General features: G+C 36.9%; 1 protein-coding gene and 1 non-coding gene across 4 annotated transcripts; both read right to left on the bottom strand.

Moving 5' to 3' along the window:
- Positions 1 to 1,750: 1,750 nt before the first annotated feature.
- Positions 1,751 to 24,790, bottom strand: LOC106878495 (ATP-binding cassette sub-family F member 2). 3 transcript variants are annotated; one of them, XM_014927718.3, is made up of 15 exons: positions 24,671 to 24,790; positions 24,555 to 24,585; positions 18,864 to 18,992; positions 14,772 to 14,978; positions 13,343 to 13,531; positions 12,104 to 12,371; positions 11,525 to 11,627; positions 9,027 to 9,122; positions 8,702 to 8,821; positions 7,849 to 7,938; positions 7,097 to 7,207; positions 6,417 to 6,479; positions 5,217 to 5,345; positions 3,354 to 3,557; positions 1,751 to 2,556 (listed from the first exon to the last, which is right to left on the bottom strand). In XM_014927718.3, exons 3-15 carry the CDS (start codon positions 18,976 to 18,978, stop codon positions 2,434 to 2,436), a joined length of 1,818 nt encoding a protein of 605 aa, XP_014783204.1. In that variant the 5' UTR covers positions 18,979 to 18,992; positions 24,555 to 24,585; positions 24,671 to 24,790; the 3' UTR covers positions 1,751 to 2,433. The 3 variants fall into 3 exon arrangements, with proteins under 3 accessions (XP_014783204.1, XP_089214086.1, XP_089214087.1); XM_089357960.1 differs by lacking the exon at positions 24,555 to 24,585; XM_089357961.1 differs by lacking the exons at positions 24,555 to 24,585; positions 24,671 to 24,790 and adding an exon at positions 21,457 to 22,202.
- LOC128248782 (U2 spliceosomal RNA) lies at positions 5,460 to 5,653 on the bottom strand. Its single transcript, XR_008264949.1, has one exon. It is a non-coding gene; the product is annotated as a U2 spliceosomal RNA (small nuclear RNA).
- Positions 24,791 to 27,904: the final 3,114 nt, after the last annotated feature.

Here is a 27,904-nt window from a genome sequence, read left to right as displayed (position 1 = left end):
CCTAACTTATCGAAGAATTTCTGTTAAGCTAATATTTACTAAGCACAGTAGAATTAATTAAACTTCTATTCTTAAAAGAATTCATATGTTGAGCCACACGTAATTTAATTTTATTACAAGTCGACCCTATGTAAATAGTATTTAAATTGTAACCATTCCTATTATTATCATCAATCAAAGTCACTACACATTTATATACTACATCCTCCAAATTACATTTATTATTAAATTTACATTAAGTTTTATCTCTACATGTACAATTAATTATATTCTGGTCTATATTATTATTATTGGAATAATTATTAGATTTGTTTTTGTAAAACTTATTCAGCTTAAATTTATAAAAAGAAGAAATAATATTACCAACATTATTAGTAGTAGAATAACCAACTCCAAAATTATTACTAGAAAAAAAATATTTTTCATTATCTCTAATGAATACTTCAATTATATTTAAAATTTCTTTAATAATGTTTAACTCCATAAGGAATAATTAATCAAATTTTGTTCTTATCTATATTATATCTATTTTTTATATTATTATCATTAAATGAATTAAATTTAATCTTATTTTTTAGTCTATTATTATCATATTTATGTTTTGTATTATCATAATACTTATTAATACCATAATTACATAGATAAAACTTATAATTCTTAATGTTAAGTTTATTATAAAAAATATAGGAATCATTTATATTATAATTATATTTAGAATTATTAAAGAATTTAATATTACTATTACATCCCACCTCCCACAGGACTTCATTATAATAAGGTGCATGTTTTTGGAAAATTTCAAAATTAGAAGAAAGTAACAATATTCTTTTACCTATATTATCTGTTAACGATTTCTTAATTGAGGGTGGATGATTACTATTAACATTAATATATCTAAAGTTTTCATTAATTTTATGGAATGGTTGGGTTTTACCTGTTATTAAATTAAAATTAGCATCTAAGTAATTAACACTATAGTTCTCATTATATATAGTAATACCTTATGCATTTCTTTTAAAAAAAACTATATAGTTTCTTCTATAATTCTAGTGTTCTATTGGTGCAATTCTTAGTTATTAATAAAAGGTCATCACTATATAAACGACCCTCCAATTTTAAATTTTCTAATTGAAGTTCCAATAATAAATAAACACCTATTAAATCAGGTGCCCCCATAGATATATCAAAATAATCCCTAGTATCCTTCCTAGCCCACAATTTATTATATCTAATCAACGATTTCCTAGCCTTTTTAACTACATTAACTTCATCGTAAGTCATTCCTATTGAATTTTTCCTGTAAGTTTTGGATTTTATTCCCTAATATTATTAATATATATATATATATATATATGTAGTTGCTATTATGCAAAAGTGCCTTAAGTCCAAAACATTGCTTTAAAAAAAAAAAAAAAGTTTCACCATTCCATAGCAAAACCGTTATACTACACTTTTACAATTTTTGATATCTTGGCATCTGAAGCAGCTGGAGATACGATAGTTTGACCAAAAGAACTGGCTATTTGCAAGCAAAAATAAATATCGAAAATAATACATTTGGCCGACGACAGCTTAACATGATATCAACAAGATATATATACATACATACACACTCAGATGACAGCAAGAAAGAAATGACGTATATATTACACACACTTATACATACAGACAGTGACAGATGGCCTTAAAGGCATTGTGTAAGAAAGAAACAAAGAGAGAAAGAGAGTGAAGGACATAATGAGAATTGTTGTTTTTTTTTTTTTTCCAACAGTCTTTTACTCGTGTTAAATTCTAACTAAAATATCAACAATAGTTTTATTAAAACATGTCATTGCTGTGATGTTGTTGCACCAACCTTGCATAACAACAACAAACATGCACTGAACACTTGCAACTCTTCATCACATTTGCATGCAAATACAAAGTGTGCGCATTAATGCACTAGTACATAGATCCATAGATGCTTGGGTGCGTATAAATATATATACATGTTTACTCAAATGTATGCAAATGTGTGTGCCTGCATGTATGCTTACATATGCACATGTAAGCATATGTGTGTTTATGTCGACAGAAATATGCCTATGCTTATATATTCATATGTAAGCGCATGTGTGCATGTATGTTTACAGATGTAGGCGAACACATGCATATGTACTCGTGTGGATGTTTACATATGTATGCATATGCTTACAGATGTTCATGTACTCATGAATATGCATGACTACATACTCATGAATATGCATGAGTATGTACATGCACTTTCATGTAGGTATATATGCATGTGTATGTGCATATGTATGCAAAAGTTTGTGCATGAAATGACCACTGGAGAAGTATGGCAATCTTTTAAAAGGTTTTTTTTCTGTCCAGCCTAAATAACAATAAAAAAAGTAATAAAAAAATTGAAGACTTCCTAAAACGAAGTTTTGGTTATTTATCCAAATTGGCCATCTTTTCTTGGACATTCTTGGCCAAATATTCCTTGTAAGAGAAAATGTCTTTGTCCCATTTTGTTATTGTCTGGTTCTGACACACCCAAATTTCCTGGGCGACCTACAAATACAGAGAAACAATAAAACAAATAGAATTCAGTTAAATCAATAAAAAAACTTATTAAATTCACTGGGTAGGGTCCAATTCCCCTCCCTCACCGGCCGCTGGACAGGGTCTCTTTCCCTCACCAACCGCTGGACAGGGTCCCTTTCCCTCACCAACCACTGGACAGGGTCCCTTTCCCTCACTGACTACTGCGCAAGATTTTTCCAATCCACTACAAACAACCCATAGAAACAAATGTGGATATTGAAATAAGATCGGTCAGTCATGAATAAAAATATATAAAACTGAGAAAGTGAAAGAGTGAGTCTTAACATGAGTGGAGGAATGCATGAGTATTTGAGTGAATGAACAAGTGTTTGAATGTGTAAATGATTATATGTTTGCATGAATGAGTGATTGTATGATTGAGTGAGTAAACATGCTCGACTGAGTAAATGAATGTTATAGCAGATAGGACTCCACCAGAGTCATCCTAGGATAAAATGATGATGTTAAACCAAGCATTAGATTGAGCTACCATGTAAGGACAGGCAGGCTCCACTCAGCGAACTTTACTTTCGAGACTTTGGTCAACAAGTAGCAGATAGAGAACTGTGCAATGTGATAACATCCAAAACCAGACTTTTATCATGTGAACTTTTTTTTATCCACAGAGCCATATCAGCATCCATGACCGAATGAGTAGATTTGAGGAAATACGTTTAGATGAACAAGCAATTGAGTGCATGTGCTTTTGAATGAGTGAAGGTATGTGGGAGTGAGAGTATGTGTATTATAGAGCGGTGACTTACCTGAGAAATGAGTCTGAAATCGTGACTCACAAGAACCATTCCGCCGTCAAAGTCATTAATGGCTTCTGCGAGGGCATCAATAGTTTCAATATCTAAATGATTGGTAGGTTCGTCTAACAGGAGCATATGAGGACTTTGCCAAGCCAACCAGGCAAAGATAACGCGACATCTTTGACCATCAGAGAGATTCTTTATTGGACAAACCTTCAAACACAAACAATAACACCATTTAACCCCTGTAGCATTCAGATTCTTCTATCAAATGTATTATTGATAATTTACATTGTTTTGAATTAACAATGAATTATTTTGTAGTTTCAAGACATCGTTATCTTTAGAATGTCATTGCAGGATAGGTGCGAGAGGCTGGATCTGGCCAGTTAGAACATAAAACAGGTAAAAAGTTTTGGGCTGGATACAGCTGGTTTAACCCTTTAGCATTCAGATTACCCTGTTAAATATAATGCCTATTTATTCATACTGTTTTTAATATCGAACTAAATTCGACGACTGGCACCCATGCCAAGCTCTCCTTCATTGGACACTCAACTCGGCTTGTGAAGACCTGTTGGAGCAAGTGAAAGCGAAATCGTGATGGCACCTGTGGAGCGCTAAGAGCACCGTCCGAGCGTGATCGCTGCCAGAGCAGCTGTCTGGCTTCCGTGCCAGTGGCACGTAAATAGCACCAGTTGAGTGTGAATGTTACCAACGTCGCCTTACTGGCACATGAAAAATCATTCGATCGAGGTCGTTGCCAGTGCCGCTGGACTGGCTCCTGTGCAGGTGGCACGTAAAACACACCATTTTGAGCGTAGCCGTTGCCAGTACTGCCTGACTGGCCTTCATGCCGGTGGCACATAAAAGCACCCACTACACTCTCGGAGTGGTTGGCATTAGGAAGGACATCCAGCTGTAGAAACTCTGCCAAATCAGATTGGAGCCTGGTGCAGCCTTCTGGTTCACCAGTCCTCAGTCAAATCATCCAACCCATGCTAGCATGGAAGGCGGACGTTAAACGATGATGATACTTACTAATTACAATCACTGATACCAAAGAGATGTCATGCATGTGTAAACATTTCATGTAATTAGTATTGTTTCTCAACACTACATATTAAACTAGTAACGATATAAACTGAGCAAAACAATTTTAAAAGAAGTTAAAGTCAATGCTAATATACTAAAATAAACACTTATAACATCTCAGTAACGTTGCCACCATTGAGGTTAAGGGGGGATGGCAATTATGTTGGAGTTAGTTTATTACTGGTGTTATTTTATCAAACTTGGAGAAATGAAAAGCAATATTGATAAATTCAGGTAATACTACTGTCATTGTTATATGTTTCTCAAGAGAAGTTAAAAAGTTAAGTAAAAAAACCACAAGACAGGGACATTTCAGATGGCCCACTGCACAATAATGTCAAACATTAGCCACATGTGACCTCTGTTTCCTCTGACACCACATGTGACAAGGAGTTTAGGCAGTATTCATCACTAATGAACCGGTCATGTGTTTTGTATGTTGAAGACAGTTGATCTATAAAGGTCCATAGAACAACTCACCTGATTTAGAGAAAGTGAGTAGAGCGTGGAAGGAAAAGAGAGGGAAGCAGGGAAAGTATAGAGGGAGGGAGAGAGAAAGGCAAGCAGAGTATGGAAGCAAAAGAGAGAAGCAAGAGTATTGGGGGGGGGGGGGGAGTTTGGAAGGAAAAAAGAAAAGCAATGAAGACAAGAGAATATAAAGATCAGAGACTGATTATGTCTGAAGAAGGTCAGAAACGACACTGGTCAGCAGGAGACTAAATTAAGGAACAAGAGGGGACATAAATGGTGGTGATGTGGTGAGAAAGATGGACATACCTGTTGTTGACCTGACAACCCATAACGACCAATTATTTTCCTCATTTCCTCCTTTTCACGAATGTCTGGGTAACACTTCATCATCCAATCCAAAGCGCTCATCTCAAGGTCTAATATTTCTCTTAGATGCTGAACATACGAAAAAAAAAAAGATTCAATAGAACAACTTTAACAAAATGAATAACTGATGGCTCATCATGCTAGCTGACCAGCCAGAGAATATTTTATTTTTATCTCCTGGGTGAGAGATGGGCTGAATCCTGAAAGTACTGCTATACCAGGCCAACCCGTGGCAAAGACAGAGCAAGCCCTTAACTCTTCACCTCATTCTAAAAATCAATTTAATATCAATGGTCCCAGATAGGGACCATATCAGATATTAAGCTGATAAGAACAGATACTACACTTTGATCTTAGCCAAAAGGCCGAGAAGCTGACCAACCAGGGAATATTACAGCCACACTGAAGGCAGTGAGCTGGCAGAACTATCAGCATCATCATCATCATTTAACATTTGTTTTCCATGCTGGCATGGGTTGGACAATTTGACAGGAACTGACCAGCTGAAGGCCTGTTCAGGCTCCATGTCTGTTTTGGCATGGTTTCTACAGCTGGATGCCCTTCCTAATGCCAACCACTTTACAGAGTATACTGGATGCTTTTACACAGCACTGGCACAGATGCTTTTTATGTGCCCACAAGATTAGGGATGCTCAGCTGAAGAGGGATACAAGGGACAGGCCTGTATGCAAGGGCAACCACGCAGCATTTCATCAGTCTTTACGTTCTGAGTTGAAATTCCACCCAGCTCAACTTTGCCTTCTTCCTTTCGGGGTCAATAAAATGGGTACCAGTTGAACACTGCAACTGATGTAATCAGTTACCCCTTAACCCTTAATAGCTGGCCTTGTGCCAAAATTTGAAAACAATATTACAGCCTCACTGTCACAGCAAACCAATAAACCAATCAACTTGCTGACCAACCATAGGACATGATTATTAATTCAAGACAAAGAAACCTTCGTTTGTTTCTTTAACAAAACAGTTTTTTTAAGGTAGACACAAAATGGCAGTTGACATTCTCCTTTCAATACCAACGGACATATTGGAGCAACTATCAAACGTGTTCTTACCAAGATATCATCATTAAAAGACCCAACCAGCAATTCTCAAACATACGAAAATAAACTGCTTGTTTACCTGGTGATAACGACCAATCTTTAAGTGGGAATGGCGCCGAATCAATCCCTCACTTGGTACAAGCTGGAGAAAAATGAGAAAGCAAATAAGAGTTATTCAGAAACAAAGTTTACATGAACAAATTATACAAGACTGATTTAGTTGGTTCGTTCCTCCAATGGAACTGTTACTGCCACTTGGTGGCACAATTTATAAGACTCATTATTTTGTTATTCTGATAGACAGCATTATACCATGTGTAAAGATCATCATCTTGAAATCTAACCTCAGCAACTACATTCCACTCTCTTGCACAGACCAAACTACATTGATATATACGAGACTGATCATAATATTACACAAGTATCCTGAGTAAATCTAACAGAACAATCTAAATAGATATATATTTATAAAGGGAAAGTATGATAAACACAAGAGGCAGTTTATATCATTTGTGCCCTACGTACGTTTCACCATTATGGTAATATGCATCCTCTGCAGTGGATGCTGATCCATAACAATTCTTCAGGGAACACTTTATTGCATTGTTTTTACACAGATCAAATATTTAAAGTTGGACAGATGGCAAGACTTCTTATATGTACGTTGAAAGGGAAATAAATATACATCAAAAGAGAGAGAGAGAGAGAGATATAAAGAGAAAAAAAAGCAAGAGAAATACTTATAAGAAACCAACTTACCTCACCACATAACAGTTTTAACAACGTTGATTTCCCAGCTCCGTTCGGTCCGACCAAGGCAACTCTGGTGTCAAGATCAATACCAAAATCCAAATTTTTATAGATAAAAGGCTGCAAACAGACAAATTATGAGATACAGTTAGAAGTTCAAAGACAGGTGAGCACTAAATACAAAGCTACCGAAAAAGATGTATATGGCAACAGAACATATCTAATTTCTCACCGACTTACAGTTTCGCTGTTGTTGCCCAGTGAAAATTTAGCCACTGATTAGATAAAAGGATTGTTTGAAGGTCATACACCCACAGGAGTCTTCAAATTACATGGCTTACTGCATGCACTGAACCAGTTTAAAAGGATTCAATTCCACAACAACCCAATATCCCCTAACATTTATTAACACATGCCTTTTAGTTCTCACGAGTTATTTTGCAATCAGTGATTTCAATGTGAGAAATCAAATTTCATGCGACTTAAAAACCCAAATGACTAAAGTTTCATCTATTAAGTTTGCTTGTTGTTTATATAAAAATATGCAAGATAAAACGAAAGATAGGAGAAGGGTCAATAGTCAGGGCGAAAGAGATTAAAAGATGGAGAATAACCCTTTGCACTTCTGGAAGTTGCCCATAATCTTTGAATTGAAAATCCACACAGTCCAGAAAAATAATGAGAGAACACACACAATAAATCCACCAAAGCTAAACTTTGCAGGTGGAAAGTAAAGAAATGTGTGAAGGGACATAACTCACCTTATCTGGTGCATAGCGGAAGTAGACATGTTGCACCATGACAATAGGAGGTGGCAAAGTGCCACACGATGGAAAAAAGAACGCCAATGTCTGAAAGAAAAGAAAAGGTAGAAGGTTCAAATCTAAGACAAGGTAGAATTTCAGCTTTTATAATACATCTTTCTCTCCTCCATGAAGTGGAGAGTGAAGTCACTACATTTTCATCAAAAGACCATTCTAATTTTCTGTTAACATTGGTAAAAGACAACTGATGACACCAAACTGCTCTCAAACCAACAGTCACAAAATTAAATCCAACTACAAACACATAAGATTCAAGACGCTACCCATTATTAATTTTTCCTCAAATGTAATTATCCCAATTAAAGCCGAAAGATTTCCCAGGCCAGGTTATTTTCCATTAACCCTTCTATTAAAAAATTAAGTCTCATGGCTATTCCAGTAATGATGTTAAATATCAACCAAAAACTAGAATTGGTATTTTCTAAAAGTTGCATTGTCTCAGTAAACTTGACATATCTCAATAGAAAACAATTTCAAACATGAAATTCCTCAACAAAAGAGAACAGTATATATAAAACTGCTTTCTGCATTAAAAGGGTTAATAAACCTTAAAATAGAACCAACCACAGCAGTCCTTAGATAAAAGGATTGTCTGAAAGTCCTATACCCACAGGAGTCTTCAAATTACACGGCTTAATTTAAAATATTTTCTACATATTTTCTGGGGCTACCAATAGCAAAACCAAAAATAAAGGATCACAAACTGAAAAAAATTACAGGAAGGATCAAAGACAGGGTGGGTGAAGGGTTCTTGTGTCTCTTGCTGAATGGTAATAAAAAAAAAACTTACTTTATCAGAAATTACTTTTTCTGTTAAACCACTGTCCACCATCTTCTTCAAAGTTTTTTCCTTGCTCTGAGCTTGCCGAGCTAACTTGGCACTGCCATGACCAAAACGGGCTATGTAGTTCTGAAGTGAAGAAAGAAAAAAAAAATAAGGAGAAGTTTAAAGTACTCTCCAATATATGTACAACACTAATACCAGTCTTCTAGATCTACTAACAACACCATCAGTCTTCTGTATGTACCCCCATGCCAGTCTTCAACATGTACCCCAAACACCAATGCAGCAGTCTAGCAAGAACGAAATTAAGAAGCTAATGTGACATACACACCTTCATATGAGCTATCTGGTCTTGTTCCCATTTATATTTCTTCATCTGGTTTTCTTCAACTTCATTCCTTGTCTGTATATAAGCATCAAAATTGCCCTGGAACATAGAAAACAGGGAGTTAGTGCAACTGCTGGAAGGAAGAAAAACATCAACAGTTAAGATGAGCTGAAGATTTAGAAATAAAATCACAAGTTTGTTGTTGTCAGAGAAACCGAGTAAAACAAGGGATAGGTAGAAAACAGAGAAACATTTTAACCCTTTTGATACTAACCTGCTTGAGACTGTCCCAGGGTTTAGGACAAACTTACTGCTTTAAAGTGGTCTAAATTATAGTCTTCTATCAAAATTTTATGCTAATTTTTTCCAGACCCCAGCTTAATAATTAGAAAGTTATTTTACTAAATTCATTATTTTAAAAATTAATTGAAACAAAGGCAGCATATGTTAGCAGGACTCACGAGTTATACAAACACACATTTATTACAGATATAACACTATTTGTTACATACAGTTGAATCCTTTATACCATGGTAGATAAGATACTGTATATTTTGGACAATTAGTATGGCTTTGTTATAATAGCAACATAATCCTTACTTCAGAGTAATCAAGTGCACTCGAGAACGACGATGATGATATATAATATACATGAAACCCCTATTATGTATCAATAGTAATATTAATAATAAAAGACACTTTTGTACATTTGAAATTTCTTCCATCTACATATCCAATGGGTGTAGAATCTAATGTTTAATAATAATTATGAACTTGATGAAATCTTTTGAAAAATAATTTATTCTCTCTCAGACATCATCATCTAACATGTCTTCCATGCTAGCATGGGTTGGATGGTTTGACAGGAGCTGGTAAACCAGAGGACTGCACCAAACTCCACTCTCTACTTTGGCATGGTTTCTATGGCTGGCATCCAGCCATAGAAACCATAGAGTCTGTAATTTTTTTTTTTTCTTTACACGGCACCAGCACTGGTGAGGTCTGCTTTGGCATGGTTTTTAGAGCTGGATGCCCTGTGGATTAATCAATCCAACAGAGTGTGTCCTAACTACTTCTGAACTATTGTATCTCCTCTTGCTGAGTCGTGGTTGGGGGGGGGGGGGGGGGGGGGTAATAAATCTATAATGGCCAAGAAGTTGTTTGTGTATTTACTCTTACAAGTGCCTGGAAAGTTTCATATTTGAGTAAAAATAAGAATCCAAGCAAAATAGGTTGAATCAAAATTATTAACTCAATTATTATTATTATTATATCCATATTAACACAAATCAGAATATAAAAAAGGAACACAACTGAAATTAGTTGTAATTAAGTTTCGGAATTAATTAAATTGTTCAAAATATTTCCCTTCACAACACACATTTGTAATTGAGAGAAATTGAAAGAGTTAATTCTTGATTGGTTATCAATTTTTAATCAAAGCTGTCAACAGCCCATATTTAGAGAGAGTGTGTGTGTGTCTGTCCGTCTACACAGTAATCTGGCTTCAGTCCATTTGAGTTATCATAGTAAGCACCAGCAGCAAGTGTTTAAAAAAAAAGAAAAACGGATGAAAAGTGAAATATGAGGTGAAGGAAGAGGAAGAAGAGGAGGCAAGAAAAGGGGGAGAAAGATTAATGTTGAGGAAAAGACGATGGAGGGTACAATATGAGGTGAATGATAAAGAAACAGAAAATAGTGAAGGAGGAAGAGGAAAAGCAAGAAAGGGGAAAAGATTGAAGTTAAGTCTGACAAGGAATGGGAAGGGACAAAGAAAGGAGAAACCTCCTGAAAAAGTCTTGGAGAAAATAATAAAAAGATGCAAAAGAGAAAATGGAGTTAAAAAAAAACAAAACATTGTTGGTCCATTTTTCCTTGTACCAAAACAAGCTGTGTATTGGTGCCTTGGAAAAGGGGACACTTTGATGTCTACACTATCACCATGAAAGTAATGAGAGCCTTGAAATCATATACTCTGTTAGAAAAGAGATAGGGCATGAATTCAACATGCTGTGGTGCAACATCAGACCTTTTACTTAAAACATCATCAGCCAGTCCTGTGGATTGAACCCTGCTCTCTTTAGATATTGCAGCCAGCTAAATTCAGCTGCAGCTTTGGAGTGAAAATTTCATGTATTTTGCCATTTAGGTCTTTCTCTCTAGATATATATATATATATATATATATATATATATATATATATATATGTGTGTGTGTGTGTGTGTGTGTGTGTGTGTGTGTGTAACAATTAGAAAATGGAGGATAATATGCTGAACCCAACTACTTGCAGACGGCGTATCCCGTTGAATTCATTAATTTAATTCATAGCAAAAGTGACAAAAAAAGGAAAAGAAAAAGAAAGAAAGAACCAAAGCACAGGTGTCCATGGCAGACTATGTACCCTCCCAGCAGTATACTGGATAGATACTATTCAATAACCAACAATAGAGAGTTTGTGGTAGCAATAATAAGGAATTTCTGAAGAAAACATTGAGACTCACACCATAGTAAACCAGTTTACGAAGATGCATGTGAATAATAGTGGTACAAACACCATTGAGGAAATCCTGCGAGTGGGAAATTATGACCAATATTCTCTTGTAGCTGAAACAAACAAAATAATGGCAGATGTAAAGAATTTCATGCTTATGTACAGAAACGGTTAGGAATTTAAGTAGTAAAAGAATTTATATTGATTATAATAAATATAAAGTTAGGTACACAGATACAACTGAGAGAGAGACAAGCATAACTAGACAAATAAAAATGATATACAGTGAAAGGATTATTGCAGTTGGAATTTCTTAGATGACATTGAACTAACTAAAAAAAAAAAGCCCTTGGTTTCATGACCAAATTATTCAATTGCTCTTAAGAATGGTAGATCCAAAACACCAAGACGAACAATGAAAAATAAAGTTAATCAGCTTCAAAGATAATCTTGAAGATGTAGAAAGAGAAATGGTAAAACTTTGGGTGTCTTCTCATCTAAGCCTTGTGTGAAAATTGTGTAAAGAGAAACTGTACAACTCCCATTTGACAGATTGTAGTTGATCTCCAAGAGCACAACAGTAACTTACTTGCGGAGTTCTTCTTCCAGCCAGACACAAGCATCCAAATCCAGATGATTCGTAGGCTCATCCAACATCAGCAAGGCTGGTTTGATGTATAAAGCCCTGGCAAGAGCAATTCTCATACGCCATCCTCCAGAGAAGTCCTTCACTTTTTTGCTTTGCATCTCTTTAGTGAAACCAAGACCATGTAAAATATAGCCAGCTCGAGCATCAGCTTTGTCAGCGTCCATGTAGTCAAGTCGCTCATACACATCCAGTAGGCGGTCATGAGATTCTGAAATGGGAAAGATAAAAAAAAAAAAAAAAAAAAAAAAAAAAAAGGATACAGTTGAACTGAACTGACAGTTTTAGTAGAATGTGGTACAAGATCCTTGCTATTACTTCATTCATAGGCCACCTCTGCCTCGTTATTATTTCAACACCACCACATGGCGAGCTGGCAGAATCATTAGCACGCTGGATAAAAATGCTTTATGGTGTTTTGCCCATCCCTATGTTCTGACTTCAAATTCCACCGAGGTCTACTTTGCCTTTTATCCTTTCAGGGTTGATAAATTAAGTACCAGTGAAACACTGGGGATAATGTAATCGACTCATCCCCTCTGCTAAAATTTCAGGACTTGTGCCTATGGTAAAAAGGATTATGTCAACACTACACTGCAGCTAAATAGCTTTATGGTCATGTTGATAGTTCTAAGCTCTTTAAACTTATTCTAGTGCTTCATCAAGTCTCTGATGAAATACACTGATTACACTTTTCATTTGAGTTCAAACTTGAGTCTTGGACAAGAACCTTCAAGACTCAAGCAAAAACTTAACCATCAAGTTAAATATACTAAGATTATTTTAACCCTTTAGCAGTTAAACCAGCCTTATCCACCCAATATATTCTACCAGTTTTATATTCAAACTGACCAGATCCAGTCTTTCCCACCTACCCTACAATGTCATTCTAAAGATAATCACATCATTGGAGTCTCAAAGCTATGAGATAATGCATGATTAATACAAAACAATGAGAATGAATAAACAATATATTCAACAGAATATTCTGAATACTAAAGAGTTAATAAACTTATTCCAATTCCTTGTCATTTTGAAAAATGACCAAAATATTTCATAGATATATGTGAATGCAATCATGTTAAGTAATACCTGTGCCTGTTAGAAACCTGATAATCACAAGCAAGTTAACTTATGTCGCAGCAGACAAAAATCAGAGTCAAAAGAGAAATCCGGACTTACCTAAATCATCCGCAGCTGCCAAAGTTTCTGCTTCTTTCTCTAATCTCAGACGTTCTGTATCGACCTCAATGACACACTGGAGAGCTGTCTTGTCACTGGGCGGCATTTCGCGACACAACAGAAATGTGTCAATGTGTTTGGGAATTGGAAACTCTCGCAGCTGGATAGCTGACAGCAAAGAGGTTTTACCTGAAGAGGAAACAAAAACAGGTGTTACCAAAATTAACGCTATACGATTACCAAACACACAGAAGAGACATCAAACAAGACATATTCCAAATATTTTATCATCATTTTAATGCCCATTTTCCTATGTTTGCATGGGTTGGACAAAGTTTATTGAAGCAGTTCTGAACAGATGCTGCAACACAGTTGCAGGTTATTACTTAAAAAAAAAAAAAAATCCAGGCAGGAAAAGCAAAACTTGCCAGAGAGATAGCTCTCTGAATTCAGCCAATCTCCATAAATTAGACGGAAAAATTTTTTTTTAATCGAGGGTCACAAAAACCAGTGCCAAGAAAAGAAAGAAAAAAAAAAAAAAAAAAAGACTCCCAGTGGACGGCCAATTGAAACTTCTTTCCAATGTGAATTCTGCAAAGTTGCAATATGTAGAGTGGGATGTTTTACAAGTTTCCATGATAGAAGTATTGTATAAATATTTTTCAAATTTACTTCGTTTTTACTTTTTATTTACCTGTAATTTTAATTTGCCTGTAAGATGAGTGACAAGTTTTGATTTAATTTCCATTGTAAATCTTTATTATATAAGTTCTTGTGCATTCATGTATGTCTGTGAGTATATTTCATTTAGTTGTTGTATTTAATTTTCTAGTTTTCTTCAAAAACAAATTCCAGTATTTCATTTTATTTAACCTTTACCTGTTCTTTTGTGCATTGAATTCAACTGATAATCTAGTGATGTGTACAATTCTTCTATATTAAAATTTTGCTGCACATCCAATTGAATATTAGCTGAAGACTAATTTTCTATGGTGATGTTTAAGCAAAATTTAAACATTTTAATATTTTGCTGAATTTACCTGTAATTAAAGTCACTTTGAGACAAAAGTTATGCAACAGAATTAGGAACCCTTTCTTCAATTGTGTTCCAAAAATCACATTAATATGTTGATAAGTAAAAAAGGTTACAGTTGTTTAATGAAATTAGTCTAAACTCACGATTATTTTAGAATTTAACTGAAACTCAAAAGGGGCATATTTTGGTTAGAAATACAGTAACAAAAGGGTTAAACAATTACTCAAAAGTCATTCCAATGACTATATCTGGTTTTGAAAGTAGTAGTAATAGTTACATTATGTTGTTGAATGGTAACCATTTAACAAGCAAGGAAACCAAATCATTTAATTGTTTGCTGAAAGGTCAAAATGAAACTTAAAAAATAAATAATAATAAGCAGTGAAAACCTACCACAGCCATTTAAACCAATTATACCATAACGTCGACCAACATTGAGTTCAAGTTTTGTGTCACTCAGTAACTCTGCTCCATGGAATGTGATGGACAGATTGTCGATGTGAAGATCACGGCTGTCTGGATGGGAAGCAAGAACTCCAGTACAGGAGCGATGCTGAGAGATTAGTTCAAGCTCATCTAACTGCTTGGTAATGCCATCAACTGAAACAAGAGAAACATTTCAATAAAAACAGAAACGTACGCACCAACAGTGGAAGTGGTTTCCCTTCTACTTACCCACCACCAAATAAACTGTCGCAAGAGACAACACCAGCCATTCATTACATCCAAGCTAAGATTACATGTTGTTGGCACTCTGTCGCTTACGACGAGGGTTCCAGTAGATCCGATCAACGGAACAGCCTGCTCGTGAAATTAACGTGCAAGTGGCTGAGCACTCCACAGACACGTGTACCTTTAATGTAGTTCTCGGGGATATTCAGCGTGACACAGTGTGACAAGGCTGGCCCTTTGAAATACAGGCACAACAGAAACAGGAAGAAAGAGTGAGAGAAAGCTGTGGTGGAAGAGTACAGCAGGGTTCGCCACCATCCCCTGCCGGAGCCTCGTGGAGCTTTTAGGTGTTTTCGCTCAATAAACACTCACAACACCCAGTCTGGGAATCGAAACCGCGAGTCCACTGCCCTAACCACTGGGCCATTGCGCCTCCACTAAGATTACACAACATAACGGTTAGAGTATGATTTAGCAGTTATCTCCCTTTACATTCAGAATGCAATTCTTACTCGTGTTGAGTTTTTCTCATCCTGGTCAATAGAACTAGGTCTCAGCTAAATAGTTTATGTTGAATTAACCAACCATCTGTACCCCAAATCTCTCAAACAGTAGCCAAGAAACAAATGTTAGTAATTCTCATCATGTTCATCACAGTCAAGTGTTGGAGTCAGAAAAATATAAGTATCGCTTCAAGGTTTCTGAGCACCGTGGGAATTCAATTCCTGTTAAGGAAGAGCTCACCACTCTACCTCGGCCTTTTATGTCCTCATTCTCCAACCATCAACAGGAACAAAAATACTAGTGACCATTGCTGCCATGGAAACAAGAAAAATCAGCTAATAACTACCATTCTACAGTAAAAATACCATCAGACGTGTGTATTCTACAACCATTTTATCTGCATAGAAAATAATATATTAATTTCTAACAAACTGTATAGAATGCCAGTCAGTTAAATTTACCACCAGAATCATCGCTGACACTTTATTTTAATGACCCTGGAAACGTGATAGATACACCAACAGGATTTGAACCCAGGAATGTTATGCAACAGGCATATATAATAGTGTATGAAGCAAAAAGAGAGAGCCAGAAAATGAAATCAGGTAAGCTGCAGGTGAACTGAGGAGGGGGCGTCTGGGGGATGATATGATAAACTGAACATGTTCATGTTCTGCTGATCAAAATTTCATGCCTCAGACGAGCGAGTGGTTGAGTTACAAGTAGGTGTTGTGGGAGGATGTTTCATGCAAGCCCTGGAGAAGGACAAAACAGTCACTGAATTGTTTTGTTATTTGCCTAATCGGCCTTAAGATCATAAAGGAATACTACAAGAAATTTATTCTGTCCACCACTCGACTGAAACTATACTATGCAAATATCCATGGGGATGACTATGATCTTCTAGACTTGCACAAAAATACGAGATGGGAGATAACTGTATAAATCTAGGGGGACGTAACTCAATAACGACGTTGACCTCTAAAAAGGGAAAAAGAAAGGAATTTGTCAAGTTAACCCATATATATACCACTGATTACGTTTTCGCAACGCAAAACCTGCTCCTACTTATCTGGATATGAACTCGCCATGAATCATCTGACTGGGCATACGAAATGTTTGGTAGGTAGTCGACACTCGTAGCTAATGGTTGCATACTGTCCTTCTCTTCCAGATTGTGAAAGCTTACCATAATGTTTAATCTAAATACAGTGAAATTTTTTATGGGCATATATGGGTTAAAAGAACCCGCTCTGCAGTCTCCTGACTTACGAGGAATAGCACTCAAAACACACCCATACGCGTTTTTAAAAAAACTGACAGTGGATGATGCAGTCCTAGATACACTATGACTAGAAAATATGCAGGATTACAGCTGGAAGACAATTGATCAGAAGTCCGCTGGGGATAAACATGTCTACCTGCTCACATTATCAGATCATCATTTAATGTCTGTTTTCCATGTTGGCATGGGTTGGATGGTTTGGCAGGATCCAGTAAGTCCAAGGATGAATAGACCTCCAATATAAGCTTTGGCATGGTTTCTATGGCTGAATGCCCTTCCTAATGCCAACAACTTTATAGTATGTACTGGGTGGTTTTTTTTTTTTTTCTTCATGTCACCAGCACCGGTGGGGTTGCCAAGTATCTTGCAAGACAGGAAAGAACAAGAATAGGGAGAAAGAGAAAAGCCCTTGAGATTAAATGAGGAAGTGTTTGAGAGGGTGGAGAGATGATTTTATACTAAGGACAAGCAGATGTGTCTTACTATAGAAAAGATGCATAGTTACCCTGCACTTATCTGTGGGTAGGTGGAAATATCTGGGGGAAAAGGTAAGATGGTAGCGATGGGTTGCCAGAGCAAAACCTTCTAGAAACAAGAGCTAACACTGGAAAAGTTTTTAAGTCTATTTTTGGTCAACAACATCTTTAAAGCTATAGACAGCATCTTACCATTGAACTTGTAATATAACAATTTATATCTCCACAAAATGTTTGCTATTCAGTTTTGTATTAAAATACCCCCATTCTAATTATTAGATTTGTTTCATCATCCCAGTTCTACATTAATTATACAATAGATGTGAATCAAGGATTTGTCTTAATTGTCTGATTCCATTTCATTACAAGACACCAGCTGGGTTATTGTGTAAGCAATTTACAAAAACAGAAAATGATTCATTCTAATTAAACCAGTAGAGAGAGGTCCAAACCAAATACGTAGAGCAGTGTTTCTCAACCGGGGTCTCCCAGAACCCTAGGGTTCCACGAGAAAGAGTGAGATAAGCTAATGTTAATTTCATGATTGTAATACTGCTATATATGCACAACATATTATTGGTTATTGTAATATAGACATCATCCTATCTAATCTATCATGTTATTGAAAAAATATACCAACCATATATCTATTTCCCATGTGAACTACGATGACAAAAAATGAGAAAGATATGGTATATAATTTGGCAGGGGCAGGGGTTCCTTGAGACATAATTTATTTTAAGGGTTACGCAAGGGTACAAAGGTTTGAGAAACACTGACATAGAGAAAAGGAGTTCCAAGTGAAAAGAGTACTCAATACTTGCTACAATCTAATTAAAACAGTTTAGTAACTCAACCAGTTTCATATCAAGAAACTTTTGTCAAAACAAGATTTCCATTTCTTCTACATAAGAACTTCACAAGACAGATTTCCTGGATACCATGTTTTAGTCCATTCCTCATCAAACACCCATTTTTTTCCCCTTCAGAATTCATCATCACCTGTCTAGCTCAGTAATGAGGGAAGAAGTACCATGCAACAACAGAAGATAATCATCAGAATCTACCATATTTTATGGTAGATAAGTCAAATTTTCTGGACCAAAACTTATAAGCAGGATTTGAAAAGATAGTGTCAATGTTTGAAGGTTTACACTATATACTACAGCTTGCATGCCAGAAAAAATATCTGCAAAACACCAAAACTAGTCCTTAGTTCTATGATGAAGTTTACCACAAGACACTCCAAAATACTACTCTCAACATTATTCTCAGGAATCTCTGCCTGGATTACAAAACTAATTTTTATGTCTTCATTCTGCCTCTTTTAATTATATTTCTGAACATACTACCAGTTGACTTTCTATTTTTCATTCTGCAGCACAGTGGGGCCTATCCCTTAATTTCCACAGCTTACCTTTACAACCTGTGTCCCCTACACCACATACATCCTCCAATTTTGCCAATTCCTAATTAACACCACTCCTAAAACGTCTGCTACACAGTAACTTCTATTTTCACACTTGAACCAATAAAAGCCATTCTTACCAACTTTGTTGCCAGCCTCTTTCGATGGACCATTCTGAGTCTTCTTTTTATTGCTAGACTTATTGGCCGCTGCCTTCTTTTGTGCATCTCGTCTCTTTTTGGCATCTGAAGGCATCACAAAATTTATTCCTGTTCAGAAAAGATAAGAAAAAAAAATGATTCATAAATAATTACAATAACTGAAAGAATAAAAACACAAAAAAAAAAAAAAAAAGAAGCAATGTCAGCCAGTTTTACTATTTTACTCCAAAAACTGTCTCCTGAACCATCTAACCACTGAGATTTACCATCTTCCTCGATCAACAGAGCTAAACAAAGAAGCCTCTGTAGTTACTCAACCTGCAAGTAATAGCCACTTAATCTCATTGAAATTTGACCCTACTGCCTAGAAAAAGAAAGGACACTAATTTGATCTGAGATACTGACCCTAGATGTAATGGTCAAGGCTGAAATGTGTGCTTGACCAAGCCTCGCCTGATGTTAGGCTACACATGTTCAAATGTTTCTCTGATACAGTGAATTGGCCCACATTAAAATATAGGACAAATTGGTTTGCAGTATTTGCTCCAGTTCTCCCAAGTTCAAATCCTGCAAAAGTCACCATTAAGGTGGACAGGGAGCAACACCATAAAATGGCTAACCACAGTAGTGGATAGCAGAATTGTTAGAGCATCAGACAAAAGGTCTTGTATTGAATGTGTTCTTAGTTCTTGAGTGACCGACAACAGTTATCACTCAGCTAAAGGCAGGCATTTGAGAGACGTTACACTGTCCCTCGGATACCTTCAGTGAAATTCACTCTGCTCCAAGCATTTGGGTGACAACCTCATTTGAAAGAGAACTTCCTCCTTTCATCCTACCAGTTTCAGATATCCTGAAAAATTAAAGGGTGAAAGCTACTGCCCTTTTCTTCCTTAAAAAGGCAAAAAAAAAAATTTATTTGTTTCTATCCCTCCTCTAATCACCAATCTACAATGTTCCAGAAACCCAAATGCATCATTCTTATCAGGCTGTGAGAGAGAGAGAGACTTGGTATTCACTGCTGCCAATGCAAAAGAACATGCAAATGCTTGCATCCAGTGAAGATATTCACAGCCCAATCTATCCTTCCACATGTTGTGTAAGAGGACTTCTAATGTCTAAATATACTTGAACACATTAAATATGACCTTATACTCTTTTACTTGTTTCAGTCATTTGACTGTGGCCATGCTGGAGCACCACCTTTAGTCGAGCAAATCGACCCCGGGACTTATTCTTTGTAAGTCTAATACTTATTCTATCGATCTCTTTTGCTGAACTGCTAGGTGACGGGGACATAAGCACACGAGCATCGGTTGTCAAGCAATGCTAGGGGGACAAACACAGACACACACACACACACACATATATATATATATATATATACATATATACGACGGGCTTCTTTCAGTTTCCGTCTACCAAATCCACTCAAGGCTTTGGTCGGCTCGAGGCTATAGTAGAAGACACTTGCCTAAGATGCCACGCAGTGGGACTGAACCAGGAATCATGTGGTTGGTAAGCAAGCTACTTACCACACAGCCACTCCTGCGCTTTATATGAACATACTTTATTTGATGCTGCTTTGATTAATTCTAACTTGACCAAGCTTAATGCACATCAGCCAACATAGTGTACACTGTGCTGCACAGCGAGACTGAACCCAAGACCACATGGTTGTAAAGCAAGCTTCTTAACCACACAGCCACAATTATGTACATATGTCTATGTGAAGGCACATGGCCTAATGGTTAGGATGTTGCACTTAAAACTGTTTCATCATGAGTTCAATTCCTGGACCAAGCCACACGTGTTCTTGAGCAAAACGCTTTGTTTCATGTTGCTCCAGTCCACTGAGCTGTAAACGGGTACCTTGGAACGGACCAGCTTTCTGATCAGGGGAATGCTGGCCTGCTCACCTAGCCAGGAAGCTGACATCATTCAAATGCTGAAACGATGCAAAACGAATTGGGACCAACAATGTATAACAACATCCAGTAGTCTGATCGATCACATGACATGTATATATACCTGTGTATGTGTGTGTGTGTGTGTGTGTATGTATATATATATATATATATATATATATATATATATAAATAAATAAAACAGGTGAAGAAGGGAGTTGTTGGTATCACATTTATTTCATGGTTTACAGCTGTTTCAACAACATATGAACAATGTCATATCAATAATGTTGATTATATAATAAAATCATCCACAGTCATTTAGTCATACCCCGATGAACAAATTATTAAGAGTAAACATTGGATGAATTCACTAACAAAGATAAGTATTTGGTGGGAGGCACTTGTGTAATAAGAAAGTAGGAGTTTCCACTGGAAGTGCAAAAGAAGTGGTAAAAATGAGTTTTACACTAAAATTCAGAAATCTTAGCTGTATTCTCAGTTAGCACTATTATTTTAATCAACCTTTAATAGGTGATAAATTAAAGGATAGAGAACGGCGAGTATAAAGTACAGTCAGATGAATGACCGCATTTTGGTATATAAACGACATACAGATAAATGTGTGTACTTAAGGACACGCCATAGGGGGGGTGAATACATACATGCATTCTGATATTTCGATATAATTTCAGTATCATATGCGGTTAACAGAAGTCAAGTCTTCTCACATCCGGACGCCAATTAGTCAGCAGGGCCAAAAAAAAAAAAAAAAAGATGTGTATCTCACATATACTGTACTGAATCAATAGTCTAGACATATCTCAATGCTTCACAAGGGTCACTCGGCCGGCGAGAAATAAAACCAAATTTGTAAATTATACCATAGTCTTAGAGAACGACAAGTTGACTACTTCGGTCCAGGATGGTCGAGATGGTCACGGCTAAATCATCTTTGATCAGAGATCTGTTCGATCAAGGTTGGCCTGGAGATTAACTGGCCGTATACCGGTATGAGTCTATTGTATCTACAGGGGGCATTACACTGAAGCGATGTTATTTATAACACGATAGGGCCACGCAAGTGTCTCTTTCGTCGGCTTATCTTTCTAGTAATATATATATATATGTAATTAATATCTAGTATATAATAGACATATAGTGTTGTTTAGCCCGTCGTTAAAACCCTGATGAAATAAACCTATAAACAAAGACGTTCCAGATGTAACCATCTTGACCTTCTTTTATTCAAATATTGTACATCTATGACCAACACTCCTCAGTGCTTCTTTCTATTTAAAAAGATAACCATAGTTTAATCGGAGGAAGAGTTGGCTGTTATTTTCAGTAGGCCTCATGGTAGCGGTTATTGATAGATTTATTCTCCGTTAGTCAAGCAGATAGTTGTCACGTGGAGCAACAGAAATGGCGGTAGATATTAGAGAGGGAGTGGGAGAGCAAACTTACCATCACCACAAATCGCGGGAGAGAGAGAGAGAAAAGGAAGAGAGGGGGGTAAAGTGCTTGCCACCACCGGTTGCCGGAGAGAGAGAGAGAAAGAGAAAGTAAAGGGGGGTGACAATAGGCTTCTTATCATTAACATCATCACTGTCGCCAGCTGAAGCCCCGAAGGGGTCGATCGACCTGCTAGAAATAGCAACCAACTCACTATCTTAAATAAATAAAAGCCGTTGCATAATGTTAATCCCTGATGTACAAAAAGGGATGGTCAAGACCGGAACGTCTTTGATCTTGTCGATCAGGATTGATCTCGGATTTATACATCACATTCACCCATCACAACACGTTGCGGGAATAGTAACAGAACAATATCTGATCGGAATGGCTGGAAGGATTAGCCAGTGTTAGAAATATTGTAATATGTAACTTTTTCTTTTTACAATGGTGAATATTACTTGTTACTTTGTCCGATTCAACATGCAGTGATACGTTTAAGTTATCTTTTATTTAATACATATTGTGGATTTCTGGCATTTAAGGGAACTAGAGACACCAAAAACTTACTTATCTCCTTCCATACATTAACCTAACTTTTTCTTTTGTCATCAATGATTTCATCGGAATCTAATTATTTATTTATTTCCTGTAACCTTTTTTCATATTCTTTCTTTCGCACAATGAGTAAGGTGTGGGCAGAATTCTAGAGAAATAATTTGTGTGGGAAATGTGTCCACCATCTACAAGAGACATAAAAGTAACCGCCATTTCGTTTTACTATTTGTTACTTAACTACACAGGTATAAGAACACGACACGTTGTGACTATCCCAAGGTAGATCCTAACTTCGTTACAAAAAGAGAATTTTAGAAAATTGCAGACTAAACAACCTAAATCAGCAGTTGCCGAGGAAAGTATTAATTAAATAATTAACCGGACACAAATTTTTCCATTCAACGAAATGGCTGTCCGTTTTGGCGGAGTTTTTATTGGCCACTGGTATTTTAGTTTTATCTCTACAGAGCTATTCCAAAACCTACCATGGTAAACTTGTCATTCCTCAAGGGAGTAATACAAGTATCAGTCATACTCCGGCATAGATCGAACTTGATATTTCTAAGTATCGTGGCATTGTCTAAGACTGGGTCTTTGAATTCACTATACCCACCTCACGGGAAAACGAACCGTCAGTTCTCTCCAAGCTGTTCTGATTGTGATGTTCGTGTCGAGGGGAAAAAAAATTCCTTTTCCTGCCTGAATGATTGTATTAATCCGCCGGGCTGCCCCAGGAAGGTGCCAATAGAGTTCGATTCCCCCAAAACTAAAACTACAGGTGGGCAAATCTGTCCGGTTCCAAATTCTACTCTCAAACACAATTTACACTTAATACTCGCTTTTCTCCATAGTACGAAGTGAACATTACCAACTAATCTCTTCCTTTCCATGTTGGTTTAATAAACCAGAGGCCGGGTGTTATTTTAGTAAGAAATACCGAGAGAGAAAACTAGTTGAATAGTCAGGGAACCAGACATTATATGGCGGCCTTCGGCTCTTTCTTCCTTTATCTCTAGATTCTTTCCAATACCATATCCATTCTTTCAAACGTCTTCCTCTTCAGTTTCTCGAATATTCTTCTTCCTCCTCTACTTCTATTACTAAATCTCATCATCCCCGTTCACCTCCGTATATTTATCTCTCTTTCACTAGTGTCATTGACTTCATCTTCCCTTCACTTCAAACACACTTTCTTCGTCTATCTCTTCGCTTTCTCTGTCTCTCAATAGCTCGCTCTTCTATCTACTCACAATATATATATATATATTTTATTTTCTCTAAGTTAATAATTAACTCCGACAAAATAAATTGGTTAATAGATACCAGGGTAGCAAAGATCACAAAATGACTGTGGCGTAACTCCTGTTTATGAGGTAGAAACTCCTTGTCATTTTGGGTACTTGAGTAAATATATATATATATATATATATATATATATATATATATATATATATAACTGGCATTCTCTCTTACTTTCTCTGTTCGTCTCTATTTCCTCTCCTCCTATTCCTCATTGACATTCTTCCTCCTCTCTCTCTCTCACTAACTTTCTCCCTTTCACACTCCCTCCGTCGTTCATTCAATAACTCTCCCGCCACTTCAACACCGTTACGTAAAACACCAACCCAGCCGGCATGATGCCGGTATATAAATCTCAAATCCAGGAAACACAAAATAAAAATGAATACTGTAAGGAGTGGAACACAAACGTGAATTCGAGAATCAAAGTAATATAAAACGTCAAACTTACCGGCTTTTTTTATTTCTTTTTCTTAGGACGACTGAAAAAAAAATACCAGAAAATCGTGAGTACTTGAGGTATGCAGCGTATAAGTACCTAATAAGTTAATAAATATGAGTACCTACAGCTCTTTCTTTATAAATATATATATGTGGGTAGATATATATAACTGCGTGTCTGTGTCCGTCTTGAAAGTTCCTGCTACTGACACAGACGGCTGCCGGTGAATAGATCTGTGTCTGTATGAAGAGATCGACAAAGCCGCACTTAATGATTCTTGTAACAGCGAGTGGGTAGAAATTCCAATACTTAACAAAAAGACGTTAAGATGACGGGAAAAAAATATTAATCAAACAATCATCGTGTAGAAAAGTGAAAAATAATTCTGTTTCGAGGACAAAGAAAATACCTGTGTTAAACTTGGATTTTATTTATTAATATTTTCTAGTCCGTCATTTTCGGCGTCTTTCGTCTCAGGGATTCGTTTAAATGGTCCGTGCTAGTCATGTGATAGCAATCACGCAGCAAAGCACGCAATATCCTTTGACTGTTCGATTGCGTAATACGTATGTCATTATTGCGCATTTAAAGGGTTTCGGTCTGTTGACTCACCAGTACGGTCTTCCTCGAAAACTGATTTTAAGAATGGGTTTATGGTTTTTAATGTCGACACAAAATACCGAGATTATAGAACCTTGTTGAAATACCTCAGCGAAACGTTGTGCATTCTTAATACACATACGGTTGAGATTCACATGTCTGATATAGTGAGTTAAAAAAACTTGGATTGAAATTATCCTATCGTTATTGTTGATGTTCATAATCAGTATTTCGGCGATCTTACGGTACGAGTCCTAAATATTGGCCTTTTCCGCAAAAAGTGTCTTCGGCGATCTATCCCTTGTATATGTATAGGGGAAAGGAATATATTTTGCAAAAGAAAAACAAACAAAAAAAAAGGAGAATAAAAAATAATATCAACGCAACACCATGTGCCTCAATTGGTTGCACACCACAAAGTTCAACGGACCCTACTGAAACAAACCAAGCACTCTCACAGCAAGCACCGCTAACGAAGAACCTCGCCGTTAGCGGCCCAGCCCCTCCAAACGTCTGGAAGAGATAGTTCACTGCCAAGTCCCGATACTTCAGGAAGCAGTGACCCTCTCATTTAGCGCAACATTCAGGATATGGGAGGAAGCGAAAGAGTCACAGACTGTAGCGTCCCAGGTGAGGCACCTGCTTCTTACCCCGGGACAGTGGGTAAGACCATTTGGTCTCTTCCCATTACTTCTGGATAGCCCTACCGGCTCCAGAACGGAGGGGATATTAATCTGAGCCAGGGTTTGCTTTATGATTAAGTTTAGCTCAGTGTGATGAGCGAAACGACCGGCATTTAGGCGGCAAGACAAACCGTGAAGACCTGTAGAGTCGAGAGGCCTACCACAATGACATCTCAGTCCCCTACAGGCGTCAGCTCCTACCCACTTTGAGTGCAATGGAGATGTGGAGCTCATCTAGACTGAGTAGACTTCCACTGTTGGCCACAGGCAGGGCATCAATCCAGTCCCCCGAGAATTTTGCACTAGCAGAAAGTAGGTGACACCTTGAAAATCGATCAGATTGATTAAGGAGAGAGTTGTAAAGTTTAGGTTAGTTAAAATATGTTTGTAACATATTTCAAACTACTAAAATGCAAGTTCACTGCAGTTACTGCAGAGAAAAATTCTCCCTTATGGTAAATAGGTGTGTGTGTGTATATAATTATAGAGAACTTTGAAAATATGTTCTTAAATTAAATTGAATTTTATCAGTTAAAACTCTCCATTTTTCTCCTTGTAATATATTATATACATATGTATATGTAAGGCACTGGAAAGAAAATGAGATGAAACATGCACAAAACTTCCAAGCGCAGCATTTAACATCAAACGGCCATCCCATATAACAAATTGAGTTCTTTATGGTAATCTTCCAAGAGTTACCTCTACTATAAAGGAAAGAAGACAGATTCTATGGATATTACTTTTGTAGCAAGGACGAAGTAATGATTTAAATGCTGATATGGGAACCAGTAGACTGAAAACAAACCTTAAGGCATGGGTACACTTGGCAGGGGTCAAGGGTCCATTTCTGGTCTGTATATGCTGTGGGTTTGCTGTTAATAAATACTATAGTTCACAGTGCAATGATTTGCTTGGGGACCTATTATGCTATTTAGCCCTGGGTCATCCTGCTAGGACAGTTATCGACCAACTGATTGGAGACTAATCTGAAGAAGATCAATGAGTATCACAGATGAGAGAATTATGAAGACCCTTTTCAAGTCAATAAAAAAGCACCAATCCAAGGCCCCCAGTACATTCTGGGTCAAACTGGATGCCCTGTATTATTTGTTCAACTTTTTTTACATTCTGAGTTCAAATTTCACCATTGCCTACTCGGGCAGTAAGTTTAATCTGTCATCCAGTTTAACTAATTAACATTTAAACTGGCCATATCCATCCCAAACATTCTACTTTTTTAATACCCAAATTATCCAGGTGCACTCTCTCACACCTGCCCTACAATGTCAGTCTAAAAATAAACAGTCACATGATGGAAATATTAAAGCTACAAGATAATGCATGATTAACTCAAAACGATGTAAATAAATAAACATTACATTTAACAGTAAGGCACATGGCTCAGTGGTTAGAGCATTTGGCTTACAATCATGACATAGTGAGTTCGATTCCCAGACTGGACTCTGTGTTGTGTTTTTGAGCAAGACACTTTTTTTCATGTTGCTCCAGTTCACTCAGCTGTAGAAATGAGTTGTGACATCACTGGTGCCAAGCTGTATCGGCCCCTTTGCCTTTCCCTTGGATAACATCAGTGGTGTGGAGAGGGGAGGCTGGTATGCATGGGTGACTTCTGGTCTTCCATAAACAACCTTGTCTGGAATTGTGCCTTGCAGGGGAACTTTCTAGGTGCAATCCCATGATCATTCATGACTGAAGGGGGTCTTTACCCTTTTTTTACATTTAACAGAATAATCTGAATGCTAATGGGTTAATCCCACCACTTGTCATCTTGGGTGCTTTTGGCAGAGCTCACCCTGTTGCGAGCATTCAGGATGGATTTCTAGTTTGAAGATACCTTTCTTCCCCATCCTGCTAATCTTGGAGTCCTTGTCATGGCCTCTGGGACTGCTAGTAGTGACAGGATCATAGGCACTACCTTTTCTCATGATTAAAGGTTAACAAAACTTGAATTTTGTGGACAGACAGCAACTGGTCAAAGCTAAGATAGTTTCTGCCTTTGAAGAAAGAGGATAATCTTTAGAATATAAGTTTTATATGAAGAAATTACCAAAG

Source organism: Octopus bimaculoides, chromosome 9 (genome assembly GCF_046866305.1).
Source record: "Octopus bimaculoides isolate indiv1 chromosome 9, ASM4686630v1, whole genome shotgun sequence".
Classification (NCBI taxonomy): Eukaryota; Metazoa; Mollusca; class Cephalopoda; order Octopoda; family Octopodidae; genus Octopus; species Octopus bimaculoides.
The sequence above is the reverse complement of the archived record's forward strand: the minus strand, read 5'-3'. Positions and strand labels throughout refer to the sequence as shown.

Bases quoted from the DNA above. Each gene is read 5' to 3' on its own strand.
- LOC106878495 (XM_014927718.3), bottom strand. From the start codon at position 18,978: ATGCCTTCAGATGCCAAAAAGAGACGAGATGCACAAAAGAAGGCAGCG. The intron at 8,822-9,026 runs GTGTGTATGTCA...TCTTCACTTCAG, and splicing joins ACCAGATAGCTCATATGAAG to AACTACATAGCCCGTTTTGG. The intron at 3,558-5,216 runs GTATGTCCATCT...TTGTGTTTGAAG, and splicing joins GGTTGTCAGGTCAACAACAG to GTTTGTCCAATAAAGAATCT.